The 23,745-nt window shown below is 45.1% G+C and overlaps 1 protein-coding gene across 1 annotated transcript in view; it reads right to left on the bottom strand.

The window, feature by feature from the left end:
- Positions 1 to 12,046: 12,046 nt before the first annotated feature.
- cadps2 (Ca++-dependent secretion activator 2) overlaps positions 12,047 to 23,745 on the bottom strand; it is a gene marked incomplete at its 3' end in the record, with an annotated part of 521,480 nt that continues 509,781 nt past the window's right edge. The window contains 3 exon segments of the mRNA XM_084334474.1: positions 12,047 to 12,070; positions 12,367 to 12,450; positions 14,412 to 14,486. Of these exon segments, the coding sequence (XP_084190600.1) occupies positions 12,047 to 12,070; positions 12,367 to 12,450; positions 14,412 to 14,486 (183 nt within the window).

Here is a 23,745-nt window from a genome sequence, read left to right as displayed (position 1 = left end):
ATGCAGCGAGGCTCTCAGGCCCCCAGCGCTGACACAGATATACTGGACTGTGATGCAGCGAGGCTCTCAGGCCCCCAGCGCTGACACAGATATACTGGACTGTGATGCAGCGAGACTCTCAGGCCTCCGTGTCGTTTCTGCACATTCACAACGCATCACACGTGTTCTGTGTTTTTCTTTTCGTGTTGAGATGGTACGGTCCCGTAGGGGGGTGTCTCAAATGGTTGGTTAATATATAGTTACAGGTAAGAAGGATATATAAAAGTTTTGACCCCCTTACATTTGACCTCTTTTGGGGAGGGGGTTGTCTTTCATATTAGCTATATTTTTTGAGGGATACATTGACCTCTTCTCAATATTGAGGCGGACATGTCCCCCTGCACCCCCCCCCCCCCCCCCCCCCCCCCCCCCCTCCGCTAAATATACGTCTATGAGTACCGAGCTGATTAGACGATAAGAAAATGAGTGACGATTAGAATGTCACACCTGGAGCACACGGCCTAAATCACGATGTTCTCCCTCCTCTGGGTCAAGAGAGAAACATATCGCAGCGTAGGTTCGGGAGATATTGAAATCCCCCTACTCACAACATCGCTTTAAGAAAAACAACAGTAAATCAATATTATCGTCCAAAGAAAAGCTGAAAAGAGGCATACTGTATGTTGTCGCTGGCAGAACACAGGTTGCTCGCTTGATTAACAGGCCTTTGCTACAAACCTACAATCTTGGGGAAGATTCAAGCATTTTGATTCCAAATTCCAATCATAATTGATCAAGTGGGCGGTGATGGACGTGCAGCATAGCGCTGCAAATTAACACACAGAACTCTGCATCTCCTAGTGGTGCGTTATATTGGGACTCCAATGTATTTACCACCTCCTTGAAACGGGCTTTTTCCAACTGTACAGATAGAAACAATGTATTTCCAACTGTCCTGGTAATGATTAAATTATTAAAAATATATTAAAATAACAACTGTATTTATCAACTATAACAAGTCCGAGTCCTCTCGTCTGCACCTTCCGAGTCCGAATGCAGTCAGTGCTCGAGTCCAAGTCGAGTCACGAGTCCTACGACACAGCCTGGCACACCGTGGCAGTTATATTTGTGAAAAAGCCCCTGATGCTCGAGGGTTGGTTGCTCTTTGTGTTTAAGATGGGAGCGTAGATTTGTTTATCGCACAGCTTAACCCTTTCTCCGCCGATGACGTGTTAAAGGGGAACTATCTTATAAATGGCCTTTTTGAGTGTTTAGCATTGTTTCCTAGCTATGTGAACTTATATTAATATGATCTATGTCTCTAATTCTCATATTGGCGCATTCTTCCAATTCTCCTCTCACAATATTCACCCTCACTGAACTGAGTCATCTGAAAATGTGCTGATTTGTGATGTCAGAAAGACACCGCTGCATGATAATGGCGAGGTACAAGATGAGCTGCACACAGTGGTTGGAGCCCATGAGGCTCAAAACGGCTCGAGATCTTGAGGTAGAAAAATGCTGTTTTTGAGGACTTGATTAGAAATACAAAACAATGAACAAAAAAAAAAAAATTACAGAGGTGTTCCATAGACTCACAGGAATTGTGTAAAAGTGCCCAAATAGTGAAAGAAATAGTAAAATAGTTCCCCTTTAAGACGTCATTCCTCGCCATGCTTAATCTGCCAATGACGTTTTACAGCGTCTTTGAGATCAATATTTCAAATTTCTGTCAGAACAGAGGTCGCCACGATGTTACTTCTTTTGAACAACAGGCCACGACACTGCGGCGAAGCGTGGAGAGAGAGCGAGAGAGAAAAGGAAAGAGAGAGAGACTAGAGCGCAAGATTCCCAACAGGCGTCGCAGGCATCGCTGAATATCGCTCCGTTATCCGGGACGTCGACATGAGGGGCGGTATCGCGATGACATCACCATGACATCATCTCCCAAGTTCTACGTCTGAAGCTGTGATACAGGAAGCTGTGATACAGGAAGCTCTGCTACAGGAAGCTGTGATACAGGAAGCTGTGATACAGGAAGCTGTGATACAGGAAGCTATACAGGAAGCTGTGATACAGGAAGCTTTGATACAGGAAGCTGTGATACAGGAAGCTGTGATACAGGAAGCTCTGCTACAGGAAGCTGTGATACAGGAAGCTCTGCTACAGGAAGCTGTGATACAGGAAGCTCTGATACAGGAAGCTGTGCTACAGGAAGCTGTGATACAGGAAGCTGTGATACAGGAAGCTGTGATACAGGAAGCTCTGCTACAGGAAGCTGTGATACAGGAAGCTCTGCTACAGGAAGCTGTGATACAGGAAGCTCTGCTACAGGAAGCTGTGATACAGGAAGCTGTGATACAGGAAGCTCTGATACAGGAAGCTGTGATACAGGAAGCTGTGATACAGGAAGCTCTGCTACAAGAAGCTGTGATACAGGAAGCTGTGATACAGGAAGCTCTGATACAGGAAGCTGTGATACAGGAAGCTCTGCTACAGGAAGCTGTGATACAGGAAGCTCTGCTACAGGAAGCTGTGATACAGGAAGCTCTGCTACAGGAAGCTCTGATACAGGAAGCTGTGATACAGGAAGCTGTGATACAGGAAGCTGTGATACAGGAAGCTCTGCTACAGGAAGCTGTGATACAGGAAGCTCTGCTACAGGAAGCTGTGATACAGGAAGCTCTGCTACAGGAAGCTGTGATACAGGAAGCTGTGATACAGGAAGCTCTGCTACAGGAAGCTGTGATACAGGAAGCTCTGCTACAGGAAGCTGTGATACAGGAAGCTCTGATACAGGAAGCTGTGCTACATTTTAATCTGTATTATTACATAACTTCCTACAAGAAGAATGTCGCTGCTTTCTGTAGTCGGGTCCCAACTGCAAAATGACTGTATTACCCTGTATTATACTGTCATACACTTTTACTGTTATGTAGACTATTCTGTTTTGTGTTTTTGTGTTTACATGTGATGTATTGTATATTGTATATGTTACGAAGGATCAGATTAAACCGAATATATATATATTTATTTATGGATATATATTGAATAGTATTTGTATATCGTTTGATATCCCTTGTATATTCCTTGTACATATACACGGAATATCCCTTTAGTCTACTATAGCCCATAATAGTTCATTCTCTTATTGGACAAGGACCTGGCGCCAGGGACAAGCCCCTTGAGTCAAGTTCAATGGTACCGACGAAACATGTCCCTACTAGCCCCGGCTCTGCGCAGGAATACGGCTACCGAAAAGAGAGTGGCACTATTTGTTCACCGTGCATATAAATATGGCGCAAGTAAATGTAGAAGACCTCTTATCCCTTAGTCCTTTACCCTTCTACCCAACTAAGTAACAGAACGTGAAGCCTCACCCCACGATACCGCGTGCGGTGTAGTATGGCCTGTTTGGCCTTAGAATAGCATTGAGACCTCGTGCGAATTAATAGCTGAATTGTCAGAGTTTGGCACCGTATTTCTATTAAGTAATAATAGTCTATTATGTATGGTGCATCGTGCGGTTAGAGTTCTAAAGTGAGCAGCACCCCCATCGCTTCCTCGTGTTATCTAGAGTCTTAACCAGGTTGGGCAGACCACACGTGGTGCTTTCATCCGAGGAGTTCTAGGCGAGGACCGAGTGGACCTGTACATTGGATTACCTACCCGACGACTGCTGAGCCCTATGCGGCATGGAATATATATTTGCTTTGGTACTTTGATTTGTGGAGCGGATAATCGCCAACACCGGTGAGTGTTGGATTTACCCCGAGAGGAGTCAAGGTGAGACGGCGCTCAGACCAGACTGAGGTCGCCTCGCTTCTTCTTCACTGTGGAGCTACAGCTACAGCTACAGCCTACAAGAGAGCCAAGGTGTATTCATCTGTGGATCAAGATTCTACTGCACTGTCTTCTGTACCTGAAGTCTCCCTAGACATCGTTGACCAGACGGGATACTGCCGACGGCTCTCCTACCCCCCCTACCGGCTTACAACCGGGAGGACCCCTACAGTATATCCAGCTATAATCATTAAGTGTGCCATCGTTATAATTCCCTAAGAGCCAGGTTGTATACTTGCTTCCTGCGTAACCAGAGATTGGACATTCAGTGTTGATTTGCCTACGAGTACTCATTTGCCTTACAAGTGCATTCAAATCATAAACGTAATAGTGAATGTTATATGTACCCTTTGCTATATATTAAATATTTGATTATTACCTTTGTGTGGACCCGATTTCATTGTGGGAAAGTGTTCATCATATTTAGATATCGTGTACTGTATGGCCAGTAGTTAAAGTACATAAAGCGGTAGTGGTTTAATGATACCATACTTATCAATACAGTCAGGGAATTGTACCCCTCAGTTACAATTGGTCCTTCGAGCCGGAGGGTAATCAGTGTAATATTAATATAGTGGTATTAATATTGAAATGGCCTATGATGAACACTCCACGAAACGGTCCTCCTAAAGTAGAACGCCCGCAGCGTAGACGACAGCCACCTCAATACTTAGAGGATTACGCTGCCAGTATACTACCTAGCCTTCTACAAACGGTAAACGCGGTAAAAGTAGAAAGTAAAATTATGTCCGACCCTATCAACCAGGATACCCCGACCACAGAGGCCCTCGTGGGTTCTAATGTAACTGACCAAGCTCACGGTGGGGACCAGGAGGGAACTGACACGACTTTACCCCCCGCCAAGACCGAAGAAGTAGTCCCCCAAGAGCTCCGGGAGGAAGACAACCCTTCAGAGATGGAACTCTGCACGGAACAAGATGAGGAGAGCGCCGAGGAGATAGAACTCCAGGACTCCCCGCAGGGGAACGCATCCCCAACGGGTACTGCCAGGAGCGGCTCACCTCAACAAGCGTCTTCCCCCAGCGAAGCGGAGAGGATGCTGTCACAGGCGTTCTTCGCCAGCCTAGCAGCCTCTACCGAACGCGATCGACTTCAGGGTGAACACGATCGACTCCAAGCACAGCAACGGAGCGAAGAAGAGCACATACGTCTGGAGCTGAGACGCCTTCAGACGGAAGAGAATATGGCAAGAGACCGGGCCGACACCCAGCGTGCCGCTGCCGGTGCCCAAAGAGAAGCAGATCTCACCAAGCGCGACGCCGAGCGCGACAGACTACAAGGCGAGCGCGACAGACTACAAGCCGAGCGCGACAGACTACAAGCGCAGCTAATGGAGCAGCTGATCACCAGGGCAACACCCCCTCCCTCCACAAGGGGTTCCAGGGCCTCGTCAAGACACGGGTCAAGGGCACCCTCCCCTAACCGACTAAGCGACCCTGAGCCCGACCGCCAGAGAGAGCCCACACCCCCCTCCGAACTCCTTCCCCGACCGGTCCAAGTGAGACCCAGCTACAAGGAAGGAACAGCGGACACCGCGGAGAGGCTAAATAGACGACTACAGGATCTAGAAGACCTGGCAGAGGAAGAAGAGGGAGAAGAGGAGAGTCAAGCCCGACAGCAGCACATTACTCCACAGGACCAGGAGGTCCAGTACAGCCCAGGCTATACCCCCGCGGCTCTGCGCTACAGACCCCTGACTCGATTCACGGGTGAGCATGACGCACGACCAGTCCCGAGGAATAGCACCTGGACCAGCGGGCCATGGTACCCTGCCAGTACCAGCCCACCGAGAGGCGTAAGAGGAGACTGGCCCAGGAGGCCTCTCTTCCAACGCTCACCGATGTGCCAGCCATCCACGGCGTCATACATTGGCACACCGACGTTTCCAGACTTCACCCATGAGAACCGAGCACAGTACACGGAGCTACGGATGTGCTTAGAGACAATGATGGTGGATGTAGCTGATGAACGCCACAAGTATGCGATCCTATTGAAGCACCTGAAAGTGCCCAGAGCGCACAACATAGCGCTGGCCTATGCCACCTCTACTACCCCATACACAGCGGCTCTAGCAGCACTAGACCAAAGATATGGACGTATATGGGATTACGTAATACAAGAGATAAGGCATATTGACCGCCTACCCCCAGCAACAGACAATCGCTCACTAGACGACCTGTCTATCAAAGTACAATCCCTGGTAGGGATGCTGGGGGCGCAACGAGAAAAGGGTATGCACGAACTATACGCAAACTCGAACGTCGAGAGGATTTTAGAGAAGCTGCCGCCCGCCCGACAGGAGCGCTTCAGGCGGCAAAGAGACCACCGTGATCCTAACGGTCCCGAGCCATCCCTCCTAGACCTAGCCGACTTCCTGGCGAGAGAAGTCAGCAGCCTACGGCTGGATACGTTCGTGCGGAGCACACCAAGCTCCAGAGAGGGACCTAGGAGAGCAAACGATGGCCGAAGATCGGTGACTGTCATGCACCAATCAGAATCAGTACCGAGCAGCAAGAACCACAGTACCCCCTCGATGAAAGAGAAGTGGAAGATGGTGTGCCCGTACTGCGAGAAGGAACACTGGTTGTCACAATGTGACCAGTTCAAGAAGATGACCGCTGAAGAAGTGAGTCACTGGATAAAGTCCAACAGGCGCTGTTACCGATGTGCGCGCAGTCACATGGCAGCCGAGTGCCGCCTCAAGAAGAGGTGTAGTCGGTGTGACGGAGCCCACCTAGATGTCCTACACGACAGTAACAAAGGAAAGCCTGCACCATCCAGCAGCACAAAGGCAAGTGTTATGTACATTGACCCCGCTAGCAGCAGCGGCGCCCAGGTGCTCTTAAAGGTGGTCCGCGTAACACTGAGTTACCAAGATAAGGTCATGGACACTTACGCCGTCCTTGACGACGGGTCAGAGAAGACCCTTCTCCTCGCGTCTGCTGCGGCCCAGCTGGGGCTGCGGGGGAGCGAGAACCAGATGACGATTCGGACAATAAGAAGAGATCTAAAGACGATAAAGGGCGAGAATGTATCCTTCACTATCGCAGCAAGCGGGCAGCCCGAGAGACGGTATAGGATTACTAATGCTTTCACCAGCCAAGAAATAGGACTATCGCAGTACACCTACCCCATCGCCAAGCTGATGGATAAATATGTGCACCTGCGTCAACTCCCTATCCCGCTCATAGACGGTGCCACCCCGACCCTGCTGATAGGCTCCGACCATGCAGACCTCATAGTCCCGATAGACCGGGTCCATACAGGACCCCGAGGTTGCCCTGCAGCAGTCGAGACCCGCCTAGGATGGACATTACAAGGCCCCCTCGCCAAGTCTCTTAACCGAACAGCAGCCACTAGCTGCCTCCACTCCAGAGCGACAGAAGGAGACACCACACTCCTGCAGCATGTCGAGAGGCTATGGACACTAGAGACAATGCCCTTTAAGAACGAAAAGAAAGACATTCGTTCTAAGGAAGATATCTACGCTATAGCCCTCCTCGAGCACGGGACAAAGAGAGTCAACGTCAACGGAGTGATGAGATACGCAACTCCACTACTGAGGCGAGAGGGAATGCCCACCTTTCACGCCACAAAAGAGGCGACGGAGCGGTATCTATTGAACACAGAGCGGCGCCTAGCCAAAGACCCCGCTCAAGAGACTGTGTACCGCGCTGAGATTAACAAGCGAATCACAGCGGGACACATAAAGAAAATTGACTGGCGACGTCGTGCGCTGCTCCGCGCCTCCCTGATCAAAGACGGCTTTGATCTCCGGCAGCGGGCCAGCAGCGACCCCCCAGTATTGCGCAGCCTCTCCCCCGAGGACAAGGCAGCGAGCAGCGACACCTGGATGGCGACCATCCCAGGAGAAGCCCAAGAAATGACACTAGGACTAGTCTGGCGCTTCAAAACAGACTCGCTCCATTATAGACACAAACCCCTGACCAAGGAGCAGGGAAGGTCGACGGCAATACCGACCACCAGACGGAGTGTATACAGAACACTCGCCAGACAATATGACCCGTTGGGATGTATTCTACCTTACACCACCAGGGCAAAGATGATTGTAAGAGCGCTATGGGACAAGGACCAGGGCTGGGACGATCCCATACCCGAACACCTTGCATCCACATGGAGAGAGTGGGAGACGGAACTCCGCTCACTCCCAGGTGTTAATATACGCCGCAGCTACTTCCCACCCACAGTGAGGCCAGAGACATGCAAGATCGACCTGCACGTATTCAGGGACGCCTCCGAAGTAGCCTACGGTTCGGTGGCCTACTTGCGTGCCCGAGAGGAGGGAGGAGAAATACATACTGCTTTCATCCTGGCTCGCTCAAGAATAGCCCCACGAAAGCAACAATCTATCCCGCGTCTAGAGCTCTGCGCAGCCCTAGCAGGAGCGCAGCTCGCCACGTTAATCCAACGTGAACTCACCATCCCGGTGCAAAGAACAATCTTGTGGTCAGACTCCACGACCGTACTCACATGGATCCGGTCTGATTCGTGCAGATACAAGGTCTTCGTGGGAGTCAGAGTCACCGAGATTCAAGAGTTAACAGAAGTAGCGAGCTGGAGGTATGTGGACACCAAACACAACCCAGCTGACGTCATCACCCGGGGAATGTCCCTGGATGACCTCACCCGTCACAACCTCTACAGTGACGGACCAGAGTTTCTCAAGCTCCCCGAAGAAGAGTGGCCTACACCCACCCCACGGGAGGCGAGTAAAGAGGAGGCAGAGAACAAGAAATCTATGTTCTGTGGGTTGACACACACACTCGTCCCCACAGACCCCGATCTAGACGATTGCCTCACCCTACAGAGTGCGCAGCTAAAGACATTTCTGTGGCACCACCCAGAGGTTCAGCCCACCACTGACATTTCAGCAGCTGACTACGAAGAAGCAGAACTTCTTCTATTACAACGAGCCCAGAGAGACTCGTTCCCCGATGAGCAAAGCCCGTCCCATCAGACAGCAGACTGCTCCACCTAGCCCCCGAGAGCGACGCCCATAATCTCATCAGAGTGGGTGGTCGTCTGCGGAGAGCCCCAGACTTACCGGATGACGTCAAGTACCCGATAGTCTTGAACAGCCGACACAAGGTCACAGAGCTGATCATAAAGAAATACGACGAGGATGTGCACCACGCAGGGGCAGAGAGAGTCTTCGCGGAGATCAGACGTCGTTATTGGATACTGCAAGGGAGAGAAGCAGTGCGGCGCTTCCAGCGAACCTGTCTAGACTGTCGTAAGTGGCGAGCCCAGCCCAGTATACCCCGGATGGCTGACCTACCTCCCTGTCGCCTCCGACTCGGCGACAAGCCTTTTCACTCCACCGGTATGGACTGTTTCGGCCCGCTGTATATAAAGAAAGGAAGAGGAACCGAGAAGCGGTGGGGTATTGTATTCAAATGCATGACCACCAGAGCGATACATATCGAACTCCTCCCAACCATGAGCACAGACTCATTCCTTATGGCCTTCCGAAGATTCACATCACGGAAGGGAAAACCGTCTACATTGTTGTCTGATCACGGGACAAACTTCAAAGGCGGAGAAAGAGAGCTGAGAGAGAGCTTCCAAGCTATGGGCCCAGAACTTAAGACCCACCTCGCTCCATCCCAGATTGACTTCCAGTTTAATCCCCCGAACGCACCTCACTTCGGTGGAACCTGGGAACGAGAAGTACGTTCCATAAAGACAGCCCTGTACGCCGTGCTTGGGGCCCAGACCGTGGCGGAAGAAGTCCTAATGACAGTCCTCACGGAGATCAAGGGAGTATTGAACTCAAAGCCCCTCGGTTACGTCTCAAGTGATGTAGCAGATGTCGACCCAGTCACCCACAACACACTCTTGATGGTGCGGCTGGACCCCGCGCTACCCCAGACAATGTACAGGCCTGAAGAAGCGAACGGCCGAAGAATGTGGAGGTACAGTCAAGTACTGGCTGACAAGTTTTGGAACAGCTTCCTACTCCACTACCTACCGTCTCTACAGACCCGCCAGAAATGGGTGAAAGAGAGAGACAATTTGACAGAAGGAACAGTCGTCATGATTATCGACCAGTCACTACCCCGAGCTATGTGGCCGGCTGGCCGCGTAAGCAAAGTGATCACCGGTGCCGATGGAAAGGTCCGAGCAGCTGAAGTGCTCGTCCAAGGACGGACTTACACCCGACCCGTGGCGAGGCTAATAGAACTGCCAAGGCTCCCCGATACTATCGATGACGACCATGACCCTATGACTTTGTGAGTTGACTGACCCTCACAGCGGACATTGAGTAGTGGACAGTGCGGTTAATCTGTCTCTGCTTAGCTAATTAGGTGGGACTAATTAGGGGGCGGCTGTTACGAAGGATCAGATTAAACCGAATATATATATTTATTTATGGATATATATTGAATAGTATTTGTATATCGTTTGATATCCCTTGTATATTCCTTGTACATATACACGGAATATCCCTTTAGTCTACTATAGCCCATAATAGTTCATTCTCTTATTGGACAAGGACCTGGCGCCAGGGACAAGCCCCTTGAGTCAAGTTCAATGGTACCGACGAAACATGTCCCTACTAGCCCCGGCTCTGCGCAGGAATACGGCTACCGAAAAGAGAGTGGCACTATTTGTTCACCGTGCATATAAATATGGCGCAAGTAAATGTAGAAGACCTCTTATCCCTTAGTCCTTTACCCTTCTACCCAACTAAGTAACAGAACGTGAAGCCTCACCCCACGATACCGCGTGCGGTGTAGTACGGCCTGTTTGGCCTTAGAATAGCATTGAGACCTCGTGCGAATTAATAGCTGAATTGTCAGAGTTTGGCACCGTATTTCTATTAAGTAATAATAGTCTATTATGTATGGTGCATCGTGCGGTTAGAGTTCTAAAGTGAGCAGCACCCCCATCGCTTCCTCATGTTATCTAGAGTCTTAACCAGGTTGGGCAGACCACACGTGGTGCTTTCATCCGAGGAGTTCTAGGCGAGGACCGAGTGGACCTGTACATTGGATTACCTACCCGACGACTGCTGAGCCCTATGCGGCATGGAATATATATTTGCTTTGGTACTTTGATTTGTGGAGCGGATAATCGCCAACACCGGTGAGTGTTGGATTTACCCCGAGAGGAGTCAAGGTGAGACGGCGCTCAGACCAGACTGAGGTCGCCTCGCTTCTTCTTCACTGTGGAGCTACAGCTACAGCCTACAAGAGAGCCAAGGTGTATTCATCTGTGGATCAAGATTCTACTGCACTGTCTTCTGTACCTGAAGTCTCCCTAGACATCGTTGACCAGACGGGATACTGCCGACGGCTCTCCTACCCCCCCTACCGACTTACAACCGGGAGGACCCCTACAGTATATCCAGCTATAATCATTAAGTGTGCCATCGTTATAATTCCCTAAGAGCCAGGTTGTATACTTGCTTCCTGCGTAACCAGAGATTGGACATTCAGTGTTGATTTGCCTACGAGTACTCATTTGCCTTACAAGTGCATTCAAATCATAAACGTAATAGTGAATGTTATATGTACCCTTTGCTATATATTAAATATTTGATTATTACCTTTGTGTGGACCCGATTTCATTGTGGAAAGTGTTCATCATATTTAGATATCGTGTACTGTATGGCCAGTAGTTAAAGTACATAAAGCGGTAGTGGTTTAATGATACCATACTTATCAATACAGTCAGGGAATTGTACCCCTCAGTTACAGTATACATGCACTTTTATTATGTTCTCGTTGTGATGTATCGCACATTTGATTGCCGTCTGATATATTTGCTAATGTTATTGCCGTCATCTTGGCCAGGTCTCCCTTGTTGCAAAAGAGATCTTGTTGTATCTCAATGGGACTTCCTGGTTAAATAAAGGTTAAATAAAAGAAAAATGTAATAAAATACAGGAAGCTCTGCTCCTCGCCGCGTCTCCGTCATTCATCGCAAAACATTTCCCTGGACACTAGTATCATTAATTGGGATTGTCGCCTAATCTTGACCTCTTTTGATGATGAAGTTGTGGAATAAATAAATGAATAGATAATTACCTTTAAATAATAAAAACACAATAACACCCCCCCCCCCCCCCCCCCCCCACACACACACACCTCATGTTTTACATAACAGTTTGATGACAAACTCAACAAGCAAAAACAACAAGATCCGGGCACAATGCAAGCGCTTCTGTTCCGCTCGGTCAGGCTGCCTTTATGTCCATTGACTGAACGTGGAATGGGGGGGAGGGACACGGAGATGCAAAGTGCCAGGGGGGCGATCGTAATGAACATGCTGAAAGAGGTGGGAGGCAGAGAGGGAGACTCACAGGGACGTCCACATACTTGGCCGCCGCCTCACCTTTGAGAAGGAAGAGAACAATGATACAAAATAAAAAGTTCGGCTCGCGACGAGATCGGGTTTCGTCCAAATAACACGTTTGCTTTTCTTGAGCCGTGAAAAAGAAACGTCGCCTCCGCATTCTCTCTCCGCGAGGGAAGGAACAAAAACGTGGCTACTTACTGTGAAAGAGAGGATGGAGGAGAAGAATGTCCCTTCATCATATCTCGAGAGCTTGGATAGAACGCCGTCTAAAACAGCGGCAAACTGCCAGAGGAGAGAGAGAGAGGTTACATTACTTTACTGTCGATACAAAGGGTGGAATTCAATTGGATACCTGAGCAACTTTACTTTTTTGAATTATCATTATTATTTAAAATGTTGACATTTATATGTATAATTATTTCACGTATAGTCAAGTAGTCATGTTGAACAGATTTTGTTTTTTCCCTTCAATATATACATCAATAATTATTCACACTAGCACAAGTATTAGGCTTATCTAAGAGGCAAATAATAATACATAAATAAAGGGATGTTCAATATTGGCTTTTTTTACCGATATCCGATATAGTCCAACTCTTAATTTCCGATAACCGATATCAACCGATACCGATATATGCAGGCCCCCCCCCCCCCCCAAAAAACTGAATAATTTCCGGTAATTAACTTTACATATCTCTTGTCGTGGAATTAACACAGCATTATGCTACTTTGATAAATAAAATAAGAATTTGTTCTTACCTGCTTGCCTGGGTAAATAAAGGTTAAATAAATGTAAACAAAATAAAAAAATATATATATTTTTAAAACCGATACCAATAATTTCCGATATTACATTTTAATGCCAATATCGGTAGGCCGATAATATCGGACGTCCGTAAAAACTAGGGATGTCCGATATTATCGGCCGATATTAGCATTCAAATGTGATATCGGAAAAATATCGGTATCGGTTTTCAAAAATAATAATTTTTTTTACATTTTCTATAACCTTTATTTACCCAGGCAAGCAAGTAAGAACAAATTCAGATTTTATTTATTGTCAAAAGTATGCATAATGTTGGTGTTAATTCCACAACAAGAGATATGTAATGTTAACACTTTTGATTGCCTAAGGCTAAATTCATGATATACCATAGATTGCCAGCTCTATTTGTCTATGGAGAAGTTCCCCTTCTTTGCAGGGCTATAACTTTTTAATTCTATTGCTAAATTGCCATTATTAGGGCCCATTCAATGTCCTATATGTATTGTTCAGGGTGTATGAACGTTAAACTTTTTCATTCACATATTCATACTAAAATATGATCTAAAGTATAAGTATGTTTTCATCTCTTTCTGCAGGTTTCTCCAGAACGTGATTTATAGCCCCAAATGCATTTATTGATGATCAAATACAGTTTGATAGCAATCGACGCGATATAAAAAAATCCAACTGGATGGACTTCTGGAAGTTACTACACGTCATCTGATGTTGACCGGATGGGCGAGGGGGCGTTTATAATTCCGTGGGCAGCGTTATACCATTCATCTAATGTGGGGTCAAATGTTCATCATAGCAGTTAGTGTCGAACACGGTAATATTACACGCTAAAACTCACCCCAGTCTCCGCGGGCCGTTGGGTGATCAGCGTGGGGTAGACAGTTTTTCCATTATGGGATGTCGAAATACCCGGTCCATTTCCAGGTTGTATAATACTATATACGTCCAAATCATGTTGTTTATCGAGTTATTTGCAACCGATCGATGTCCCGATCCCGAAGATGGAGTCCCGGGACCTATAGCGAGTGCCCGGAAGTAATATGGGTGATCAGCACTTCATCCACATAACTTCCTGTTTTGGCGCTTCTGCCGATCGGCCACCAGATGGCGCTCTTGAACCGCTAGAGGATTGAGAGGAGCTCAGAACTGTGTGTGAAGGCTGCGGATGGAAAAATATGATTCCGATCACAGATTTATGAAATATTGATATTAAAGACGAGTTACGGCGTCCTCGGCAACTTGAGCATTGGCGGGGAAGGACGCCTAAACACGTTTTCGGCACTTAAAGTGTTAATTACCTGAAATTATTAAGTTTTTGAGGGGGGGGGGGGACCCTGCATATATCGGTATCGGTTGATATCGGTATCGGAAATTAAGAGTTGGACAATATTGGTATCGGTAAAAAGCCAATATCGAGCATCCCTAGTAAAAACCTCGTGTGTCTGGGCATGAAGACGTTTACCTTCGAGATCAAGGAGGACGTCATGTCTGTGAACGCCTCGTCGATCAGGACATCGATCTTTGAATGGTACTGTTGCTGAGAGAGAGGGGGGGGAGGGGTCAAATAACTCCTGTTGCTGAGAGAGAGAGGGGGGGAGGGGGGGGGTTCAAATAACTCCTGTTGCTGAGAGAGAGAGGGGGGGGGGGGGGGGGGGTTCAAATAACTCCTGTTGCTGAGAGAGAGGGGGGGGGGGGGGGTTCAAATAACTCCTGTTGCTGAGAGAGGGGGGGGGGGGAGGGGGGGGGGGGGGGTTCAAATAACTCCTGTTGCTGAGAGAGAGGGGGGGGGGGGGACTGTGAGGGTTCAAATAACTCCTGTTGCTGAGAGAGAGGGGGGGGGGGGGAGGGGGGGGGACTGTGAGGGTTCAAATAACTCCTGTTGCTGAGAGAGAGGGGGGGGGGGGGAGGGGGGGGGGACTGTGAGGGTTCAAATAACTCCTGTTGCTGAGAGAGAGGGGGGGGGGGAGGGGGGGGGGACTGTGAGGGTTCAAATAACTCCTGTTGCTGAGAGAGAGGGGGGGGGGGGGGAGGGGGGGGGGGGACTGTGAGGGTTCAAATAACTCCTGTTGCTGAGAGAGAGGGGGGGGGGGGGAGGGGGGGGGGGGACTGTGAGGGTTCAAATAACTCCTGTTGCTGAGAGAGAGGGGGGGGGGGGGGGGGGGGGGGACTGTGAGGGTTCAAATAACTCCTGTTGCTGAGAGGAGAGGGGGGGGGGGGAGGGGGGGGGGACTGTGAGGGTTCAAATAACTCCTGTTGCTGAGAGAGAGGGGGGGGGGGGGAGGGGGGGGGGGACTGTGAGGGTTCAAATAACTCCTGTTGCTGAGAGAGAGGGGGGGGGGGAGGGGGGGGGGACTGTGAGGGTTCAAATAACCTCCTGTTGCTGAGAGAGAGGGGGGGGGGGGGAGGGGGGGGGGACTGTGAGGGTTCAAATAACTCCTTGCTTCTTTTTTTTTTTTTTTTTTGTTTACAAACATACCGTGTTCGAGCCAATCAGCAATAACAACTGAGTCTGACCGAGCTGCTGCGCTTTTTCTATGGAGAAACCATGGCACTCACCTGACTAACAGTATAATGGAGCTCTATGGAGAAACCATGGCACTCCCCTGACTAACAGTATAATGGAGCTCTATGGAGAAAACCATGGCACTCCCCTGACTAACAGTATAATAGAGCTCTATGGAGAAACCATGGCACTCCCCTGACTAACAGTATAATAGAGCTCTATGGAGAAACCATGACACTCCCCTGACTAACAGTATAATGGAGCTCTATGGAGAAACCATGGCACTCCCCTGACTAACAGTATAATGGAGCTCTATGGAGAAACCATGACACTCCCCTGACTAACAGTATAATGGAGCTCTATGGAGAAACCATGACACTCCCCTGACTAACAGTATAATGGAGCTCTATGGAGAAACCATGACACTCCCCTGACTAACAGTATAATGGAGCTCTATGGAGAAACCATGACACTCCCCTGACTAACAGTATAATAGAGCTCTATGGAGAAACCATGACACTCCCCTGACTAACAGTATAATGGAGCTCTATGGAGAAACAATGACACTCCCCTGACTAACAGTATAATGGAGCTCTATGGAGAAACCATGACACTCCCCTGACTAACAGTATAACGGAGCTCTATGGAGAAACCATGACACTCCCCTGACTAACAGTATAACGGAGCTCTATGGAGAAACCATGACACTCCCCTGACTAACAGTATAATGGAGCTCTATGGAGAAACCATGACACTCCCCTGACTAACAGTATAATGGAGCTCTATGGAGAAACCATGACACTCCCCTGACTAACAGTATAACGGAGCTCTATGGAGAAACCATGACACTCCCCTGACTAACAGTATAATGGAGCTCTATGGAGAAACCATGACACTCCCCTGACTAACAGTATAATGGAGCTCTATGGAGAAACCATGACACTCCCCTGACTAACAGTATAATGGAGCTCTATGGAGAAACCATGACACTCCCCTGACTAACAGTATAATGGAGCTCTATGGCAAAACCATGACACTCCCCGGACTAACAGTATAATGGAGCTCTATGGAGAAACCATGACACTCCCCTGACTAACAGTATAATGGAGCTCTATGGAGAAACCATGACACTCCCCTGACTAACAGTATAATTGAGCTCTATGGAGAAACCATGACACTCCCCTGACTAACAGTATAATGGAGCTCTATGGAGAAACCATGACACTCCCCTGACTAACAGTATAATGGAGCTCTATGGAGAAACCATGACACTCCCCTGACTAACAGTATAATGGAGCTCTATGGAGAAACCATGACACTCCCCTGACTAACAGTATAATGGAGCTCTATGGAGAAACCATGACACTCCCCTGACTAACAGTATAATGGAGCTCTATGGAGAAACCATGGCACTCCACTGACTAACAGTATAATGGAGCTCTATGGAGAAACCATGACACTCCCCTGACTAACAGTATAATGGAGCTCTATGGAGAAACCATGACACTCCCCTGACTAACAGTATAATGGAGCTCTATGGAGAAACCATGACACTCCCCTGACTAACAGTATAATGGAGCTCTATGGAGAAACCATGCCACTCCCCTGACTAACAATATAATGGAGCTCTATGGAGAAACCATGGCACTCCCCTGACTAACAGTATAATGGAGCTCTATGGAGAAACCATGACACTCCCCTGACTAACAGTATAATGGAGCTCTATGGAGAAACCATGACACTCCCCTGACTAACAGTATAATGGAGCTCTATGGAGAAACCATGACACTCCCCTGACTAACAGTATAATGGAGCTCTATGGAGAAACCATGGCACTCCCCTGACTAACAGTATAATGGAGCTCTATGGAGAAACCATGACACTCCCCTGACTAACAGTATAATGGAGCTCTATGGAGAAACAATGACACTCCCCTGACTAACAGTATAATGGAGCTCTATGGAGAAACCATGACACTCCCCTGACTAACAGTATAACGGAGCTCTATGGAGAAACCATGACACTCCCCTGACTAACAGTATAACGGAGCTCTATGGAGAAACCATGACACTCCCCTGACTAACAGTATAACGGAGCTCTATGGAGAAACCATGACACTCCCCTGACTAACAGTATAATGGAGCTCTATGGAGAAACCATGACACTCCCCTGACTAACAGTATAATGGAGCTCTATGGAGAAACCATGACACTCCCCTGACTAACAGTATAATGGAGCTCTATGGAGAAACCATGACACTCCCCTGACTAACAGTATAATGGAGCTCTATGGAGAAACCATGACACTCCCCTGACTAAAAGTGGTTTCAAACAAAAACTACTGGATGTAATTTTGCCAAATCAGCATGGCTGTGAGTGTGAGTCTTTCACCTTTTATATATCTAGCTTTGGCACGGATTGATTGTTTAGATCGCTAGCATGGCTAAATAATATTGTATTGTCTGCCTCGTTTTTTTGACCAGGATTACGTTCCTTTCTGCTGCGGTGATGTGCTGAGTCTGACGTATACAGAAAACAGGTCTATACAGTGTGCGATACTCTATGTTCTGTACGCACAAGCTAGCACGCTCACACACACACACACAAGCTAGCATGCTCACACACACGCATACAAGCTAGCACGCTCACACACACACACACATACACATACAAGCTAGCACGCTCACACACACACAGACACAGGGACGTGCACAGGACTTTAGAGGGGCAGGTGCTCAAAGGCTGAAAAGGGCACTGGGCCTGTGCTATTTTTGGGGGCCCTTTTTGGGCGGGGAGGGGCCTTTTTATGCTTTTTGGGGGGTTTTGGTGATCAAATATTGAATATTGAACTATAATAATCAGTGCAGGAGCTCACTTATCCTTGAAAGACACTATTATCACTGACTTAAAAGGCCCATACATCTCCATAAATGTTCAGGGCGGAGAGAATAAGTGCTTACCCTACAGACCCCAAGTCTGTTAGGACAGCAGACTCGGTGCTCAAAACTTACCTTTTTAAAATAGCTTTTAAATGAATTATTATCTTTATTTCATTGTCTTATCTTTCTTTATTTCTATACATTTTATTATAATTTGTATCATTGTTTTATGTATATTTTTTTATCATTTTATGTGTTCTTTTTTAATGTCAACATATTATTTAAATTATTCAAATGGTACTCAAACATGTTCCGTTGTGATGTCACAGTATGATGTCATAATCAAACATTCTAGAACATTTGTGATGTCACAGTATGATGTCATAATCAATCATTCTAGAACATTTGTGATGTCACAGTATGATGTCATAATAGAACATTCTAGAACATTTGTGATGTCACAGTATGATGTCATAATAGCCCAATCTAGAACATTTGTGATGTCACAGTATGATGTCATAATCAAACATTCTAGAACATTTGTGATGTCACGGTATGATGTCATAATCAATCATTCTAGAACATTTGAGATGTCACAGTATGATGTCATAATCAAACATTCTAGAACATTTGTGATGTCACAGTATGATGTCATAATAGCACATTCTAGAACATTTGTGATGTCACAGTATGATGTCATAATCAAACATTCTAGAACATTTGGTACAGTATATATTCAACAATTCTCTCAGAAGATATCAGAAGACAAGTGAAGATCTCACTTGTTGTTTCCGGCTAGTTGTCTGTAAGCTTGAATATATTTTGTAGATACAATTTAAAATCCCCACATGGAAAAGGAAACAATGTCCTGTACAATCCTTAATGAGCTGCCTCTGGAGGGAAGGCTCTGTGATGTGGTTATTAAAGTCAACAGCACTGAGTTGAATGCCCACAAGGCCCTCCTGTGTGACTGCAGTGACTATTTCAGGTAAGTTTAGCTTGGTTCAGGTTAGCTTGGTTCAGGTTAGCTTGGTTAGTAAACAGATACCATACTGTACTTTTACTGTAAACAGATACTATACTCCTACTGTAAACATATACTATACTGTACTTCTACTGTAAAATGTAAAAACTTCTTCCAAAAAGTAACTAAATTACTTACTCAGTTACAAATTATAAAAGTAACTAGTTACTTCAGAAAGTAACTATTGCGTTACTTTCAAGTAAATGTTTTACATAAACATACACAAATTTAAACTATTTTAATGTTGCTGTGGGACAAAGTGAGACTAGCCTCCAATCAAATGCCATGTATGTAGATATTATAATTACTATGTTTATATAGTGGATCATACAAATACAAACACAATAGATGTTTTGGAACTTTTGATATGTATATTGCCCCTCAACAGGCCACAACTGGGCAACATTAAATACGAGATTACTCGTTACTGAAAAAACTAATGCCATTAGTAACGCCGTTAATAATAACTGGATGTCACAGTATGATGTCATAATCAAACATTCTAGAACATTTGTGATGTCACAGTATGATGTCATAATCAAACATTTTAGAACATTTGTGATGTCACAGTATGATGTCATAATAGAACATTCTAGAACATTTGTGATGTCACAGTATGATGTCATAACCAAATACTCTAGAACATTTGTGATGTCACAGTATGATGTCATAATCAAACATTCTAGAACATTTGTGATGTCACAGTATGTCATAATCAATCATTCTAGAACATTTGTGATGTCACAGTATGATGTCATAATCAAACATTCTAGAACATTTGTGATGTCACAGTATGATGTCATAATAGCACATTCTAGAACATTTGTGATGTCACAGTATGATGTCATAATCAAACATTCTAGAACATTTGGTACAGTATATATTCAACAATTAATGGTACTCAAACATGTTCCGTTGTGATGTCACAGTATGATGTCATAATCAAACATTCTAGAACATTTGTGATGTCACAGTATGATGTCATAATCAAACATTCTAGAACATTTGTGATGTCACAGTATGATGTCATAATAGACCATTCTAGAACATTTGTGATGTCACAGTATGATGTCATAATAGAACATTCTAGAACATTTGTGATGTCACAGTATGATGTCATAATAGCCCAATCTAGAACATTTGTGATGTCACAGTATGATGTCATAATCAAACATTCTAGAACATTTGTGTGATGTCATAATCAATCATTCTAGAACATTTGAGATGTCACAGTATGATGTCATAATCAAACATTCTAGAACATTTGTGATGTCACAGTATGATGTCATAATAGCACATTCTAGAACATTTGTGATGTCACAGTATGATGTCATAATCAAACATTCTAGAACATTTGGTACAGTATATATTCAACAATTCTCTCAGAAGATATCAGAAGACAAGTGAAGATCTCACTTGTTGTTTCCGGCTAGTTGTCTGTAAGCTTGAATATATTTTGTAGATACAATTTAAAATCCCCACATGGAAAAGGAAACAATGTCCTGTACAATCCTTAATGAGCTGCCTCTGGAGGGAAGGCTCTGTGATGTGGTTATTAAAGTCAACAGCACTGAGTTGAATGCCCACAAGGCCCTCCTGTGTGACTGCAGTGACTATTTCAGGTAAGTTTAGCTTGGTTCAGGTTAGCTTGGTTAGTAAACAGATACCATACTGTACTTTTACTGTAAACAGATACTATACTCATACTGTAAACATATACTATACTGTACTTCTACTGTAAAATGTAAAAACTTCTTCCAAAAAGTAACTAAATTACATACTCAGTTACAAATTATAAAAGTAACTAGTTACTTCAGAAAGTAACTATTGCGTTACTTTCAAGTAAATGTTTTACATAAACAACATACACAAATTTAAACTATTTTAATGTTGCTGTGGGACAAAGTGAGACTAGCCTCCAATCAAATGCCATGTATGTAGATATTATAATTACTATGTTTATATAGTGGATCATACAAATACAAACACAATAGATGTTTTGGAACTTTTGATATGTATATTGCCCCTCAACAGGCCACAACTGGGCAACATTAAATACGAGATTACTCGTTACTGAAAAAACTAATGCCATTAGTAACGCCGTTAATAATAACTGGATGTCACAGTATGATGTCATAATCAAACATTCTAGAACATTTGTGATGTCACAGTATGATGTCATAATCAAACATTTGAGAACATTTGTGATGTCACAGTATGATGTCATAATAGAACATTCTAGAACATTTGTGATGTCACAGTATGATGTCATAACCAAATACTCTAGAACATTTGTGATGTCACAGTATGATGTCATAATCAAACATTCTAGAACATTTGTGATGTCACAGTATGTCATAATCAATCATTCTAGAACATTTGTGATGTCACAGTATGATGTCATAATCAAACATTCTAGAAAATTTTTTGATGTCACAGTATGATGTCATAATAGCACATTCTAGAACATTTGTGATGTCACAGTATGATGTCATAATCAAACATTCTAGAACATTTGGTACAGTATATATTCAACAATTAATGGTACTCAAACATGTTCCGTTGTGATGTCACAGTATGATGTCATAATCAAACATTCTAGAACATTTGTGATGTCACAGTATGATGTCATAATCAAACATTCTAGAACATTTGTGATGTCACAGTATGATGTCATAATAGGCCATTCTAGAACATTTGTGATGTCACAGTATGATGTCATAATAGAACATTCTAGAACATTTGTGTACAGTATATATTCAACAATTCTAAAAAAGATCTCACTTGTTGTTTCCGGCTATTTGTCTGTAAGCTTGAATATATTCTGTGGATACAATTTAAAATCCCCACATGGAAAAGGAAACAATGTCCTGTACAATCCTTAATGAGCTGCGTCTGGAGGGAAGGCTCTGTGATGTGGTTATTAAAGTCAACAGCACTGAGTTGAATGCCCACAAGGCCCTCCTGTGTGACTGCAGTGACTATTTCAGGTAAGTTCAGCTTGGTTCAGGTTAGCTTGGTTCAGGTTAGCTTGGTTAGTAAACAGATACCATACTGTACCTTTACTGTAAACAGATACTATACTGTACTTCTACTGAAAACAGCAGTGTTGGGCAAGTTACTTTAAAAAAGTAACTAGTTACAGTTACTAGTTACTTCTTCCAAAAAGTAACTAAATTACTTACTCAGTTACAAATTATAAAAGTAACTAGTTACTTCAGAAAGTAACTATTGCGTTACTTTCAAATCTAAACTATTTTAAATGTTGCTGTGGGACAAAGTGAGACTAGCCTCCAATCAAATGCCATGTATGTAGATATTATAATTACTAGTATGTTTATATAGTGGATCATACAAATATAAACACAATAGATGTTTTGGAACTTTTGATATGTATTGCCCCTCAACAGGCCACAACTGGGCAACATTAAATTATGCTTGTTAATCACTATACCAAAAATAAATAACAAATATACTGATTAATTGAACATTTTAATGAACAGATTGCAGAATGGGTACAGTACAGTACAGCTCAATACACACAATTGTTAAGGGGATGCAGACCAGAGAAAGACTTTCGTCTTGTTTACATCAGGGTCCCCCATTTTCAATTCATGACATTTATGACACAACATAAGATATAAGACATGCATGACATACAGATATATATATATCTCTGAGCACCAGACTGTGCTATTAAACCAGGAAGTGCAGCACTATGTTGATAAGGCTGTCAGCCGTAGAGCCACTACCGCAGTGCCCTGCGCTGCAACACAACAAGAGTGAACAAAAAACGCTCATGGACCCGCGGTCTCACGCTGACTGCTCGCTTGTGTTGTTCGTTGGATTCGTTTTGGATTATTTGGGCTCAAAACGTACACTACACGGACCCGCGGTCTCACGCTGACTGAGTCGCTCGTGTTGTGGCTGTGTGTCAGACTCTGGAGGCACCCGCCCACCTCTTCCTCTGATTGGCTTACCATGACATTTTACTCAACCTCAGCCAATCGTCAGCATGTTTGTGCTTGTCTCGCGCACTGCCCACTAAACAAGGAAGGACAGTATGCCTGTCAGCGCAGAGATCTGTCTGATGAAAGAAACACGTTCATTCATAGTAACGCGCCGCATTTTATTGCAGTAACGGTAACGGCGTTATTAAGATTGGAAGAGTAATCCGTTAGATTACTGGTTACTGAAGAAACTAATGCCGTTAGTAACGCTGTTACTTATAACGCCGTTATTCCCGTCACTGGTAAACAGATACTATAGCTACTGTACTTTTACTGTAAACAGATACTATACTGTACTTCTACTGTAAACAGATACTATACTGTACTTCTACTGTAAAACGATACTATACTGTACTTCTACTGTAAACAGATACTATACTG

Source organism: Notolepis coatsorum, assembly GCF_963971535.1.
Source record: "Notolepis coatsorum genome assembly, chromosome: 18".
In the NCBI taxonomy this organism is placed as follows: domain Eukaryota; kingdom Metazoa; phylum Chordata; class Actinopteri; order Aulopiformes; family Paralepididae; genus Notolepis; species Notolepis coatsorum.
Note: the sequence above shows the minus strand (reverse complement) of the source record. Positions and strands in the feature narration are given on the sequence as shown.